This window comes from Pygoscelis adeliae, unplaced genomic scaffold (assembly GCF_000699105.1).
Source record: "Pygoscelis adeliae isolate BGI_AS28 unplaced genomic scaffold, ASM69910v1 Scaffold120, whole genome shotgun sequence".
NCBI classification, from domain to species: domain Eukaryota; kingdom Metazoa; phylum Chordata; class Aves; order Sphenisciformes; family Spheniscidae; genus Pygoscelis; species Pygoscelis adeliae.
The window spans coordinates 2,776,957-2,790,405 of record NW_008824032.1 but is presented as its reverse complement, the minus strand read 5'-3'; the positions used below and the strand labels follow the sequence as shown (position 1 = coordinate 2,790,405).

Genomic DNA, 13,449 nt, shown 5'->3' with positions numbered 1-13,449 from the left:
AAAATCTCAACAACAACTCGTGTTCAGGTATCTGAAAAGACAGACTAGAGTATGTTCCCCACACACTCCTAACTTCCTTCTGATCTCCAGGTACAGAACTCTCTCACTCGAGCACAATACAAGTCTTTACTGGCCTTAAGAGCAAGAAGAGCTCTTACATGTAGCCTCACAATTTCAGGATACTAGTAAGAGATCTGTTTGTAGCCCATGCATAAGACTTACAGACACGTGACTTGTGAGGAATAGGTATTTAAGTGAGCTGCATTTGGTAATACTCTCTTGAGAAAAGCAGACCTACGCATTTGTCCTAATGCCCCTATGTTAAAAATTTGATGGCAACAATGGTGAAGTAGAAAACAATTCAAAGCTTTTTCAAACTCTCTGATGATCTTTTTATGACTTAATTCAAATCAGACATCTCTTCAGTAAAAAAAGAAGTTATTCTTCTGTATGTAATTACAACTAGTTTGTGTCTAGGTTGCCATCTACTTTGAACATACCAGGGAGGCACAAAATGAAAAGCATGAAATCAAAGTTGTAGCTAGCTGTAAGACCACAGTAATTTTAATATGCTTATATCCACTGGTCCGTCAGTGCTATCTTTGAATTCTCCCTTCACCATTTTGTTCGGGTCATTTGTTCCCAAAAGAGAAGTTAACGGTAAATTAAGCAGAACGTATCTGATCCCAAAACGCAAGAGACAAAAAGCACCTTCAAAGGCAAAGAGCCAGAAGAGGCTGTTTGCATAAAATACTGCTTGTGGTCCACATTACTGGGATTCTAAGGCTGAATATAAAACCTGCCACCCACTATTCAATGACCCTGGCAAAAAATGAGAAAGATCTTCCTGCTCTGCTTCACTGTACAGAACTGCACTTCCAAAGTATTCTACTCACACGCTATTTTTCGCTATGACATCCCCTCCACTCCTCTCTCAACCATGCTTCCTCTCTCCAGAGAAGTCCTATGTGAACGTACGCATGGTTTCTGTGCTAAAACTAGCTATCTCAAATGTCTCACATCCAGTCAGATGCCTTAAGTACGCAAGAGATCTCCTTCTGAAGGGGGAAGAGAAAGATATATTTTTGTAACTTTAGGAAGCTTTCCTCTCAGGAAGATGCCTCTTCCTGAGAAGAGAGACCAACAAGGAAATAAGATTTGGAAATTCTAGTCCTGGCAGAATTGTTGAATAAGAAGGTTTGGGGTTTGTTTTTTGGGGTTTGGTTTTTTTTTTTTGAGGGGCACTTTTTTGATTGTTTGGGTTTTATATTTGCTTTTACAAAGCCTGGGGAAATCACAAAAAAGGGATCTGGTACGTGGCTTCTTTCTGACAACCCCACAGAAACAGGCAGGAAGAAAGTTTTTGACCACAAAAATGTCCACTAAAACAACATTTAACTAAGGAATACAAATAGCTCCAAGGAATCTTGGGATTCACAAGGAGTTACTGGCCTTAAGAGCAAAACCAATGCATTTAAACAACCTATCAGGAAAGACAGTTGGGAGAAAACTCCCTGGTGAAATAACGTTAAAAGTACAAGGTGAATCATGTTTGGTTAGTTTGGCCATCAATGCTACCGGCTTAACTTAGCCTGCGTTGATGTCATATATCACCTAGCTGGTCACTCACCTCTGATATAAAGTCACAAATATCAAGTAACAGACTTCTGCCTCGTTAGTTAACAGGCCTCAGTAGCTGCTGTTTCTGGTCAGCAGCGACCTCCAGCGCCTTATGGCAGAACCAACCTCATACTGTCAGGCTGCCTCAGCAACAGAAAGGTGAGATCCTGATTCAGTTGGGTTTGGTTTGGTTTGGTTGTGTTTTTTTAGGACCCTCAGAACAAACCTGACTTTGTAAGCCATCTTAATGGGGGAAGGCTACTCCCCTCCCTTTTTTTTTTTTTTTTTTTTAAATAATATATTATGTATCACTTCAAGCTCAAGCCCAGGACTTGGCTAAAAGGTTAACCTTGAAGTCCTGGTCCAGACAGAAGGATGCCAATGGGGATGGAATACAATCTATGATGTTGTTAAAAGATAATCTGTAGCAAAGCACTTGTACTCACAGCAGAACCAATGGCATATGAATTTCCAGCAGTGAGATTCACGCTCACACAAGAGGTATTTATTCAAGCAGACTTCTATTAAATACCAGATTTTCCACCGCAGGGATAAACTAACCACAACTCCTGTTTCATCCTTCACACATGCATACACACACCTTGGCCATTCACTGGACCTTTGCTTGCAGTTCCAAAATGGTTTGGACTTTGTTCTCTTCTAGGTTCTACCAAAGGGAGGCCTTTAAATGCTTGTGTGAGAGAGATCAGCTGTTTATCTGTTACCGTCATGTACTGCTGAAGCTTCTTCTAAAGGAGGAAGGCAAAAAAAGAGATACAGAAATTTCTATTCTAGCAACATGAATTAGAAAATTATATACCACAAGCAGCCCTGAGAAGAAATTTGGCCTCCTAATACCACTGCATGAATCTGTAGGATTCCAGTGAAGTATTAGTGTCTCCATATTTCTCATTTGTTTTCTCTCCTGACTCAAATAAATTATTTGTTTTTCCTTTTCCTAACTCATGACACCCCCTTCCTCTCCAAGGTTGCTTTATTGCTTCATTCCCAAACATAACCATTGAACAAATCTACCTCCACTGCAAACTGAAAAAAAGAAAATGTAGTATTACATCTAGTCTACTCTGTTGCTCCAGTAGTGTTAACAGTATAGAAGTGTGGAAGAAGACGCTTACACTTTTAGATTGATAAAGTAAAGCTCAGTTTCAAGGAACTAGCATATTCTCAGGCCTTAAACGTTATAAATGAAGATAAAATAATGACTTTCCAATCATTCCTTCCCCCCACCTCATACCTGCTATTATAATTCTCAGGCTCCTCATTCAATTTTATCATTTTCTTTCTGTTTATTGTTAAAATCTCTTGAACATGAGACAATGCATCTCAGCCCATATTTGCAACACAACTCAGTATTCTAACAAGTCATCCTGATGGGTAAGGAGCAAGGGGGGTTCAGTACCTGCATAGTAACATTTTCTTCCCTCACCAGAAGTATTTCTGCAGTCAGAGCATCAATCAGTTCTCTGTGTTCATTCAACATCTCCTCATGCTGCTGCCTCATCACCTCTTTCTCACGCAGCTGCATTTCACTCTGAAGAGAAAGAAAAGTTACAAACCTACTATAAACCAATACAGATTCATATTTGGAAACAGGAAGGAGTCCATATGACATCACACTGCAACAGCTCTTCCCACTATTGCTAAATTGACTTCATTACTTTCACGACAAAATCCAATTTCAGGGCTTGAGAACTGTCAGTGAGCTCACTGTTCCTTCTTTGTTACTCCAGCACACTGTAGGGAATCCTACACATCCTTGTTCTTCTGCATTTACAACTTTTACAGGCTGTAACTACAAGCATTGTCACTCTGCACAGATACCATTTTTTAAGTCACTGAATCTTAATCACATGCAGTAATCAAATAATTCCAGGTGTGTTGATGGTCATCAGTATCCTCTGCTACTTGTGCCTATTCTTTAGTATCCTTACTTCATTAATGAAGACAAATTTGACTAAATAAAGGAGAAAATACTTGCTTTCTAACGTTTTCCCTCAGGGAGAGGAGACGTTCTAGAAGGTTTCATTTATTTTATTTTTTTAAGGAAGACAAAAAGGTTTATTTGTTAAGTAATCTACTTGAGCATGAGGCAAAAGACCTTACTGTAAAGAACCTCTTGCCCTCAAAAGACATTATCAGTCTATTATTTTAAGATAGACCACTGCAGTAGCCAGGCTTCCTGTACAAGACACAAAAGAGTCCCTTCCACCTCTAACGGGTAAATGGAATACACAACTGCCACTTTTTGGACCATCGTAGCTAAAAGAGTGGAAGCTACAAAGTCACATAAACACATCAGAATTAGCAGATGGAGCCCTTCCCCAGACGGTTGCCTGGATTTACTCAAAGGAATCCCTGAATAAGAGAAATACATCCCGTCTCCAAAATACAAGAGATCCTGATAAGCAATTGGGGTGCTCTTTGCTGCTGCACAGACAAAATTAGAGCACGAGCTGCCCATAACGTACCATAGATTATTTTCTGGTGGCATTGGGACCAGAAGGGAAAAACCACCAAGGAAGAAGTATTAAAACAAAACAGCTCTGCAGCCACATGAAGTGAATGAATAAATAAATATTTTTGAGACTAAATCACAGATACACACAAAGACAGGCAGATATACCTCCTTTAAGCATATCAGAGACAAGCCATCCATTTTCTGGTTCTCTTCCAACTAGAGAGAACAGCTTTTCTGTATTGATCCAAGTGAAGCAGGCTGACACAGAAAATGGAAAAGAATGTAGACAGTCCTATATTTTTACAAACCAAAGATAGCACAGAATAAAAACTTTAACCCTGGCAGCAGTGATGAAGTCTATTGATGCCTTAGAGCATCTGGATAAGCTATTGCATCTACTTGCCCTACATAGCGTTAACCTTGTCTTGGAGGAAAAGCTTCCAAGCAGCTATGCGTCTTACATGTATGCATGGGGAGAGCGTCAGGGTTAACAGCTGTATACACCCATTCCTACCATCAGGTAGGATTTGGGTCTGGTATACCCTGAAAGAAGTATCTTCATTCCAGTCCGTTGACAGGTGTACCTCTAATCACAAGCTTTTACACTGCATCAGAATATGCAGAAGCAGAGATAGAGAACATAGCAACACAGATTAATGTAGCATGCATACACTCTAACTTTTTGCCCTGCAAGTCTGGCAAAGAAATAGCATTTTTAGCAGAATGGGGGCAGGGGGGGAGTTATTCTAGCATTTGGCAGATGACATTGAAATTCATTTAGGAACCAAGTCAGGTTTATCCACTTCCCTTTAAGAATTTTGTATAGCTTGGCAAACATTTCCATAGTTTCTTCTTCCCCTTTTCTCTAGCCTCTTCTATATTCACTCCTCCTCCTTCTTGTAGGAGTTGATTTTTTAATCACTTATTAATACAACTTTCATGAAAGATTCAGTAATTTGTCTCTTCCTACTTTTTATATATAGCTTTGAGAATACATTAAGTAACATCCTTTATTGTAATTTTTCTGCATTTAGCTTTTCTGCAGCAAAGCTGGAAAATATTATTTTCTCCCCAGAAGAGGAAGGAAATCTTTCTAGAAGCTTCAAAACCTCATGAGGACTGATTGTTTACCTAAAATCAGAGGCTTTTTACACAACCGCTGCAAAGTCATTTTCTTGAAATACATTGCCAGCTGTAATTGAGGCATTGGAACTTTGCTAACTCTCCCAGCTAGGCAAGACAGATGGTGCACACAAGCACTTGATTTATTCCTAGCATCACAGGGACCAGGTTTTAGGAAATACTCAGACAAGCTGTGCTTCCTCCCAGTGAATTCTCAAAGTCTAATTGTAATTAAAGCTCCATGAAAAGGGGAAAAGTCAGTCAAGATTATGGATGCACACTGTCCATCGTGAGCAACTCTGAATACAATTAGCCACACTTTGTAGCTTGAGCGACTAGTGCATATTTCTACTCATGAATTTAGGTAGTAAATCTAAAGAAGTTGCAGACAATTCTGCAAGCAACAATCAACTCCTGGGAGGAAGGAACGGTAACGCATCTATTAAAATAGAAACATCATAGAGGTGCTCAGTAAAAATTGGCAATACGAGTCAGTATACATCTTTCAAAAGAAGTAGCCTACTTAAACACTCAAGACTCCTTGGCCTTCTGTCTGAATAGGATAAAAGCTCTTAAGATAGATTGAATGTTACATTCATAAAGAGAAAGCAGCAACTAAGAAAGAAAAAAATGACAAAGAAAATCTGGAGTTGTTTTGGAGGAAGCCTGAGGGTCAAGAATAACTCATTTCTGTGGAACACAAATTAAAGACAATCTGAATAGGGTTATAACTGCAATTATAATATGAATTTGATGCTATTAAATTGATGTTTTCCTAATAAATGGAAAACATTCTATTGGAAGTCCAGAAGATCCTTCCCCGTAACTGCAAAAGAACCAAATTTAATACCTGCTTTGGTATCACAACCTTAACAGAGAACAAGCATTCTTAACTTCTTTTGAAACATAAGATCTTCTCAGCCAAAGTCCCATCTTCTGATGGTAGTGGCTTTTTACTCTTGAATTTATTATTTACCGTTTGCTTCCAAGACAGGTCTTAAAGTAAATGCTTCCATATAGATTAAATACAGGGTAATACAAGGAATAACTTATTATACAACCAGACGGAAAAAAAAAAAATTAAATTTTAAAATACAGTGGGTTTTTTCCCCAATTATTATTACACACTCTGAAAAGGAACCAAAATGGGACAGTTCCACATTCATTAGGAATCTATTGCCTTTGCTACGAAATGGAGCATTGGGATTTAGATAACATATTCTGCTGTGTCTATTAGGAGTGCAGGAACTGCCACAATCTGGTTCAAAATTTCACATAGGCCAAATGAATCTGTGAGCCACTGCTGCATCTTAAGTAGCTCTGGGTTAGAGATGAAATAAAAAACATTCTTTTTCTTTTTTAAAAAGGAGTTCTACATGGCTTACAGGTAGTCTTCTTTATGGAATTCCATTGATCCCCAGCTGTGCACTGCTATAGCGAGCACTTCAGGTCATTCTTGCTTAAGGTGAAGTTGCTGCTATGGATAGAAAAAGAGAGCTAAGGAATCCCTCAAAGAAAATTGGGGATTTGGGTCCACTGCTCTAGTGACAATAGCATTGCCTTTGCGAGGCAAAGGAAGAAAATGAATTTGTAAACAAGGCTGTAGTTAATACCCTACTACAACTCTGAATATCTTTAAATAACAAATTTAAAACTATTTCAATTGCTATTTTCTGCTGATAGCCTCTGAGAGACTTTCATTGCAGTCAACTCCTCCCTCTTCATTAAGAATACCTGTTTCTAGCAAACTAAAAGTTTTAATTCCTAATTGCATGCAATCCAAATAATAAGCAATGATAATCAGACTTCAAAGTAAACTGATTGGGAGCCAGGAAAGACCAAAGTTCACATTTGTAAAATAACTTTATACCCTTTTTCATTCAGCCTACAGAAGTAATTCAAGTCTTCTCACCTCTTTGAGGTAGCGCATCAAACGACAGAGAGCGTTCACCAGTGACAAGGTAAACCCGGTGAGGCCTTCACTTCTCTCAGTTTTTTGAACCTCACGACCTGTACATCGCTCATATTCCTCCAATTCATGCTCCACTTCATGTATCATGCGGTTGAGAACATCTAGGCTGGATTTGTTGTCCCTCCGAAGGTCAATGGGGACTGAATTAGCTGGAGAATCATCTCTCTTCTGTCTTGCAGAGTTCTGTGCAGTTTGTTTTCTTTTCACTGGGGGGGGAAGTGTCATTGGAATTTCAACTTGCATAGAAAGCTTTGCAATACCAATGAAATTACATTGTTTATTGAAATAAATCAAAGGAGAGGCCCTCTCTTGCCCTGAGCTGAAATGGACCATCAAAGAACATCCCCAGTCATTCCAGTTATTTTCAGATCATCAAAACATATTTTCTGCCACCACGTTAGTACCTCTCAAGTGTGATTGTTTGGTGCTTTTATCTTAGATACCTGTTTATACTTTCACCTTCTCAGTTAAAAGCATGGAAACAGTTTGCCAGTGAACAGCCAGTGAAAAATATCAGCTGCTTTTAGGTCTCATATTTAGTGAGCAACTCTTTTACAACAATCCCTTCATGTTACAGTTTGTATGTGATGTCAGTCCCCACATATACATGTGTGTAGAATATGGGGACTGAAATGCACCATAAGTCTGTGCAGCATAGAATAGAAAGCTATATCAGAAAAAGAAAAGCCCTGCACAGGAGAGAACTCCATGGCTAGCAAGGTAAAGGGCAGCATCAAAGGGACATATTTATGGTTCCCAGATTCCTACGGATTTTGCTTCGCCAATGAATGTGCAGAATACAGGAGAACACACTACACAAGGGGCTATGGAATGTCCATCCTTAGAGATGCTCAAGACTCGGCTGGACAAGGCCCCCGCTAATCAAACTTTGGAGTTAGTCCTACAACAACTTCCAAAGATCCCTTTCAACCTACATTTTCTTATTATATTAAGGACCTTGGTCAAAGGGAGGTACGCTATTTTTAAAAGTACTAAACTTTTTGCTGCAATTTGCTTTTGATTCCTTGACTTCGGGTTCAGCACTTGTCTCACAGTGTAAGCAGAATCTGCAGTCTCTTCTTCGCCTTCATTCTGAGGTCTTGAACGGATTCTCTTGACTACATTGGTAGCATTGAGGGCTGGTTTAAACACAAAACAAGACAAAAAATACACACATGAAATATTTTGGGTATGATCTTAATAGTAATATGTGGTAAAGTAATTTTATTAGAAAAGCTGGCTTTTTAAGTCTGGAAATTCATCTGAGCCAAATTAGCACGTCTCTGTCTCTCACCCCCACCCAGAAAAGGAATTCCAGACAGGGTCCTGTGAACAGCCTAACAATCCTTGAGAGGCTGTGATTTGGCAAATCCAACCTGACTGATCCAGTGATGGAGAAACAGTTGTTGGAGTCAAAGGCACATTTGATTCCTGTGATAAGGTAGCTTTTCTCATATCCTTTTCAGCCCACAACTGAGAATTCACCAAGGAATTTTCTTCTCTCAATAACCGAAGTAGCCTACATTCAAAACAAGCATAACAGTGAATTGTAATAGGATAATAGCATGATTCTAGATTATCTGTAGAGTCGAGAAAGAGCTTTTTAAAATATCTATAACTGCTCAGGTGAGTTCCCTGCTCACATTCATTCCCAGTCTGAATGCTACAACAAGGGGTTTCCCTAGAATTCTGAGGTCAGGAAAGGAGGGGGGGGATGTACACCAGAAAAAGCAACTTAACTATACCCATGCAACACCCTTTTAACTCCATCTATTTCCAGCATGAAGAAGGTGGAAACCGGAATGGATATATTTGTACTGACCTGTCAGAATTGATGCTGGATTTGAAATGCAAAGAGTCATGGTGCCCATCTTCTGATTGATAGATTGATAATGCCTCCTCTTCAACTTCATTAAGAGCCTTTTTAGGAGACAACAGAGAAAAAAAAAGGGACTTCAGAGCAATTTCAATTTGTCTTTAGGAAGAAGTTAGGGATCAATTTTCTGAAATTGTTTCAAGAAAAAAAAAAACAAAACACATTTGTTTCAGTTTCTACCTCCAAAACAAAATTAAAAAAGAAAAGAAAGAAAGAAAAACACACCCCTCTGTGGGAAGAGTTTTGGGGGACTTCAGTACCTAAGAAATACTGACAATGGTCTCTGAAAATAACACAGCAAGCAATTAATTCAATATCCAATATTTTATTTGGATGATTTATATTAAATAAGAAAGACCACACACACTAGGATAAAAAAGCTTTAAAGAATGTACCAAAACAAATACAGAGATATAGCAGGCAGAAGATGGAAAAAGCCACATAGTTATAGCATTTCTAAAATTTCAACCACTTGACATTACAAGCTAAACAACCTTGTAATGAGATCTGCAAAATTACATTTATATTCCATGTGTAAAATGCAACCAGAACAAAATACAATCCTACGTACCACATTCCTAGCAAAACTGAAGCAATCAAATTTGGAATTAGGGTTCCTCAAATTAGCAGGTTTCTGCGCTTCTGGGTAGGCTTCACCAGATAGCCTTTAACTATAATTTTCGTAGGCACGTAAGGAAAAGAAAATCTCACGGAAGCTCAGCAGACAACTATCAGTACATGTGTCTTTCAAATTTAAGCCTATCCTGCAGCATGCATCCAGTGATACAGCTTATGAAGATGCTATAGTTAACTCTTCATATAAAAAAAAAAAAAACAAAAAACAAATACCACATCGAAATACATGACAGAGCAGTCCTGCAACTCAAATTGCAGATATTTGTACAAGATAGCAGGAAACAGGATTAGAGAACCATGAGAATATGACACCATTGCTTTCACTCCCACAGCCCTTTTGGTCTTCATCAGTGAGCTGATTTCCAGGAGTGTCATATGCCTGTTCTCAAACCACAGTGAGCATTCCTGGTACAGTTCATGTTATGAAAAGAAAACAGAACACAAAGGCAACCTAAATGAAATTTTAAACAAATGTAAACAATTTTAAAACTTTTTAAATTAATCTAAATAATTGTAAAAGAATGTGAAGTATTAAAAGTTAAAACTTTTAGAAGTAATCAAGGCTGTGGAGTTAACTGGGGTACATTTACATGTGTGTTATCAGAAATAAATTGGAGCCCAACTCACTATGTCCCCATATATGCAGACATAATTAGAAAATCAGAGGCATATTTCACTATGTAGCAATTAGTTAAGTAACACAAGAGTTGTTTTCTTAGTCTGTAATTACTTTGTTCTCTTGCTGATAATTCCAGAATTTAGCAGGGAGAGCATGCTGTATGAAAGAGCTTCTATGAGACATAAGAAGTTGGTGTCTCTCATATTCAGAGGTTAAGAAATTAAAAAAAAAAAAAATTATTCCCAGAGTCTCTCAAAACAAACTCACCTCCATTTAATACTATTTTCTACCTATGTTATCAACATGTTATCAATACACAGAAGAAAGGTGTAGGTCTGCTTGGAAACTCTACCTTTGAATATTCTTATTTTGTGCAAACAAAAAAGCTGCAGGACATGCATGCAACTGAATATACATTACCTGGGAATCCATGACAGATTCACTGAGGATGGAAAGCTGAGTGGGAGGATCACATTTTTGTACAATGGGTCCTTGAGATGATTCTAGGTCACAGTTAGGAGCCATTGTTACATTAGGGAAACCTAGAGGGATCAGACAAAATAGGGAAGAACACAGAGGACTCGGTCTGTAGTACATCACAGGACTTTGTACCAAAAAGCAAGCTCCCGTACTTTGCACAGAAAGGGTCACAGGGATGTATGTCGCTTTAAACAACTGCCAAAGGTCAACCATAGAGTTATCTTAATACATTCAGCCATGTACCAGGCCTTTGTCCTTCTCACCTGTGTAAATACATACACTTGTGCAGAAGAAGCATATAGGATGAAACAGTCATTGTAAGTGAAAGAGAATGGCAGCCTACAGAGAAAAGAATCTAAGCTTAAGATTTCACATGCAAACAGCCAATCCTGCCTTTCAGCAGCGTAAGGACCCGCTAACCAGGATACGAAAAGGAAAAGCCTCGTTCACGAATTGATGATAAATCTTCAACAATATCCAAGAGCAAGCAGTCAACCCATGTAGCAATGCGCACCAGAACTACTACAGTGGCTCGAACTGGTGCTCTGTATAGGCCGGTAGCTTGGCTGTGGAAATGGTGAGCATCAGGTGTTTCACAGTAAGCGATACAAAATTCCACAAGGGACCAATACAGTAGAATAACCGGCCACGGCTCACCCTCCCCTGCCACAGGAGGTGTTATCCTCATCTGTGTTTCATCCAACATGAACAGGATCAATCATACTATGTTAGATGATGAGGTGAAAACAGTTAAAAAGAATACTTTGCAAAGCAAGGCTATTTATGAAAAGCAAGGAGATAATCTTAAATGTACTACCACATATAAATGAGACGGTCTACCTGTTCGCGTGCGAGGAACATCCCCAAACAAGTCTTTTGCCACAGCCATAACCTGATCAGATCGTTCCAATACATCTTGCAAATGGTATTGATCAGACAGAATCTGCAAGTATAGCGTATAAGGCAATATTTCAATCTGAGCAGATTGATTTTTCCTTTGGTTTTCTGGTATTGTTCTTCTAAACAGTTAGCAAGAGAACAGCCAACAAGACAACATTTGCAAAGTTGGTACTGTGCAATTAGGTCCTAATTATGATAGACCAAAAAACCATACTTTCTTCTGAGTGACTACAATTCACCTTGTTTTTCTGAAAAATTAAGCGGTTGTTACTTCTGGGGCCCCCATTAGCACTGACTATTTCTCATTAGAGCAAATCCTCTCACTCCCTTCTTCTGCTCCCAGCCTGACACAAACAAGAAGCTGGGTGTTTATGACACATTCATCGAAACGAAGACATGTATCTGACAATTAAAATAAAATCAGTATGCATCCTCAAATCATTTGATCTCAATGTTGTTGAGTCAAAGAACACTTATCTACATCTGACAGACACCCAAAATCTGCACTATTTGATTAGATCCAAACCAATTCAAGCAGACTTGTTTCATTCAGCCATGACTATTGAAAATCCTGCCTAAAAATTAGGCCACATACTGCCATAGAAGTTTCAACAGACATAAACACAGCTGATTACACCTGGCATCAGAAGATATTTTGGGAATCTCCACGCATTTCTCACAAGGCACAGCTTCTTCTTCAAGGTCTCTCTCCCCCAGTATTTGAAGTCCATCCCTGGCACCACAACAGCTGCTTCCTAAGGAGGGAGGTTTTTGAGTGCAAAGCAAGAGGCATTCAGCTACTGTGAGCCGAATGGAGCTGACTGCGGACACAGCTTCATGGGCAGAACACAATTCAAAACTCCTCACTGACTTGTGGCTTCATTCACAAAGGTGGAAATGGCAAACTAGTAAAACTATATCCCACAACCTGGGAAGAAGGTAGTTATTCTTCAACACCTGAGAGGAGACCAGGTATGTAAGTGACCTCCACTTCACCGTGGTTAATCAAATTTAGCCAGAGTCTGCAAGTACTTTAGAAGATCCCACAGAAAAGACAGGCTCATGTATGCCCTCCTACTCAAAATTTAGGAACTGAGCAACAATTTTTGCTCCCCTAGGAATCATAAAAGGGACTGGTTGGCAGCAGTTTCAGAGCACTGTATGCTGTTATCTCCACAGAGTTCCTTTCAGTGTCCACTGATAAGTTTGCTGGTTTATATTCAGCCTCATTCAAAAAATTCTAGGCAGTGGCATTTCACCTGTTCTCCCCCTAGCCCCCATTTTACTATGCTTTGTTATGTCAAGAAGTTTCCCCATATACCTAGTTTCCATGTCTTTCTAGTCTTTTGAGCCTGAATTACACTGCAATATATTACACTTCTCCTCATAACCAATTTAGCAAATCAGTGAATATTCATCTTTCAATCATCTCACATATCTACTTTTCCAAATCACTGTTCAGTTTTCACACTTGATACTAACTAGAACTAGTCTTTCCATTTAGCCATCCTATGTCAAAACCAGTTTTTAGACAAAGTCATGCCAGATCTGCAGAAGGAAAAAAAAAAAAGAAAAAAGTTTACCTGTCCCAAAACATGATTCCTTTCCCTAACGCAATTAAAACTAAAGTGACATTCCTTTCCCTAACGCAATTAAAACTAAAGTGACGTGTTTCATCAGACAAAAATTATCCTGATTAATTTGTTTTCACCCTCCCTACTAGATCTATTTCAGCATCAGCAGGT

General features: G+C 38.9%; 1 protein-coding gene across 1 annotated transcript in view; it reads right to left on the bottom strand.

The window, feature by feature from the left end:
* The window catches only part of SPICE1 (spindle and centriole associated protein 1), a 27,586-nt gene that overhangs the window by 8,025 nt on the left and 6,112 nt on the right, over positions 1 to 13,449 (bottom strand). The window contains exons 4-11 of the mRNA XM_009330233.1: positions 11,645 to 11,747; positions 10,745 to 10,866; positions 9,016 to 9,113; positions 8,570 to 8,712; positions 8,192 to 8,332; positions 7,134 to 7,399; positions 3,041 to 3,172; positions 2,222 to 2,369 (exon numbers count right to left, since the gene is read on the bottom strand). Coding sequence (XP_009328508.1) covers positions 2,222 to 2,369; positions 3,041 to 3,172; positions 7,134 to 7,399; positions 8,192 to 8,332; positions 8,570 to 8,712; positions 9,016 to 9,113; positions 10,745 to 10,866; positions 11,645 to 11,747 — 1,153 coding nt within the window. The remainder of the gene's footprint in view (positions 1 to 2,221; positions 2,370 to 3,040; positions 3,173 to 7,133; positions 7,400 to 8,191; positions 8,333 to 8,569; positions 8,713 to 9,015; positions 9,114 to 10,744; positions 10,867 to 11,644; positions 11,748 to 13,449) is intronic.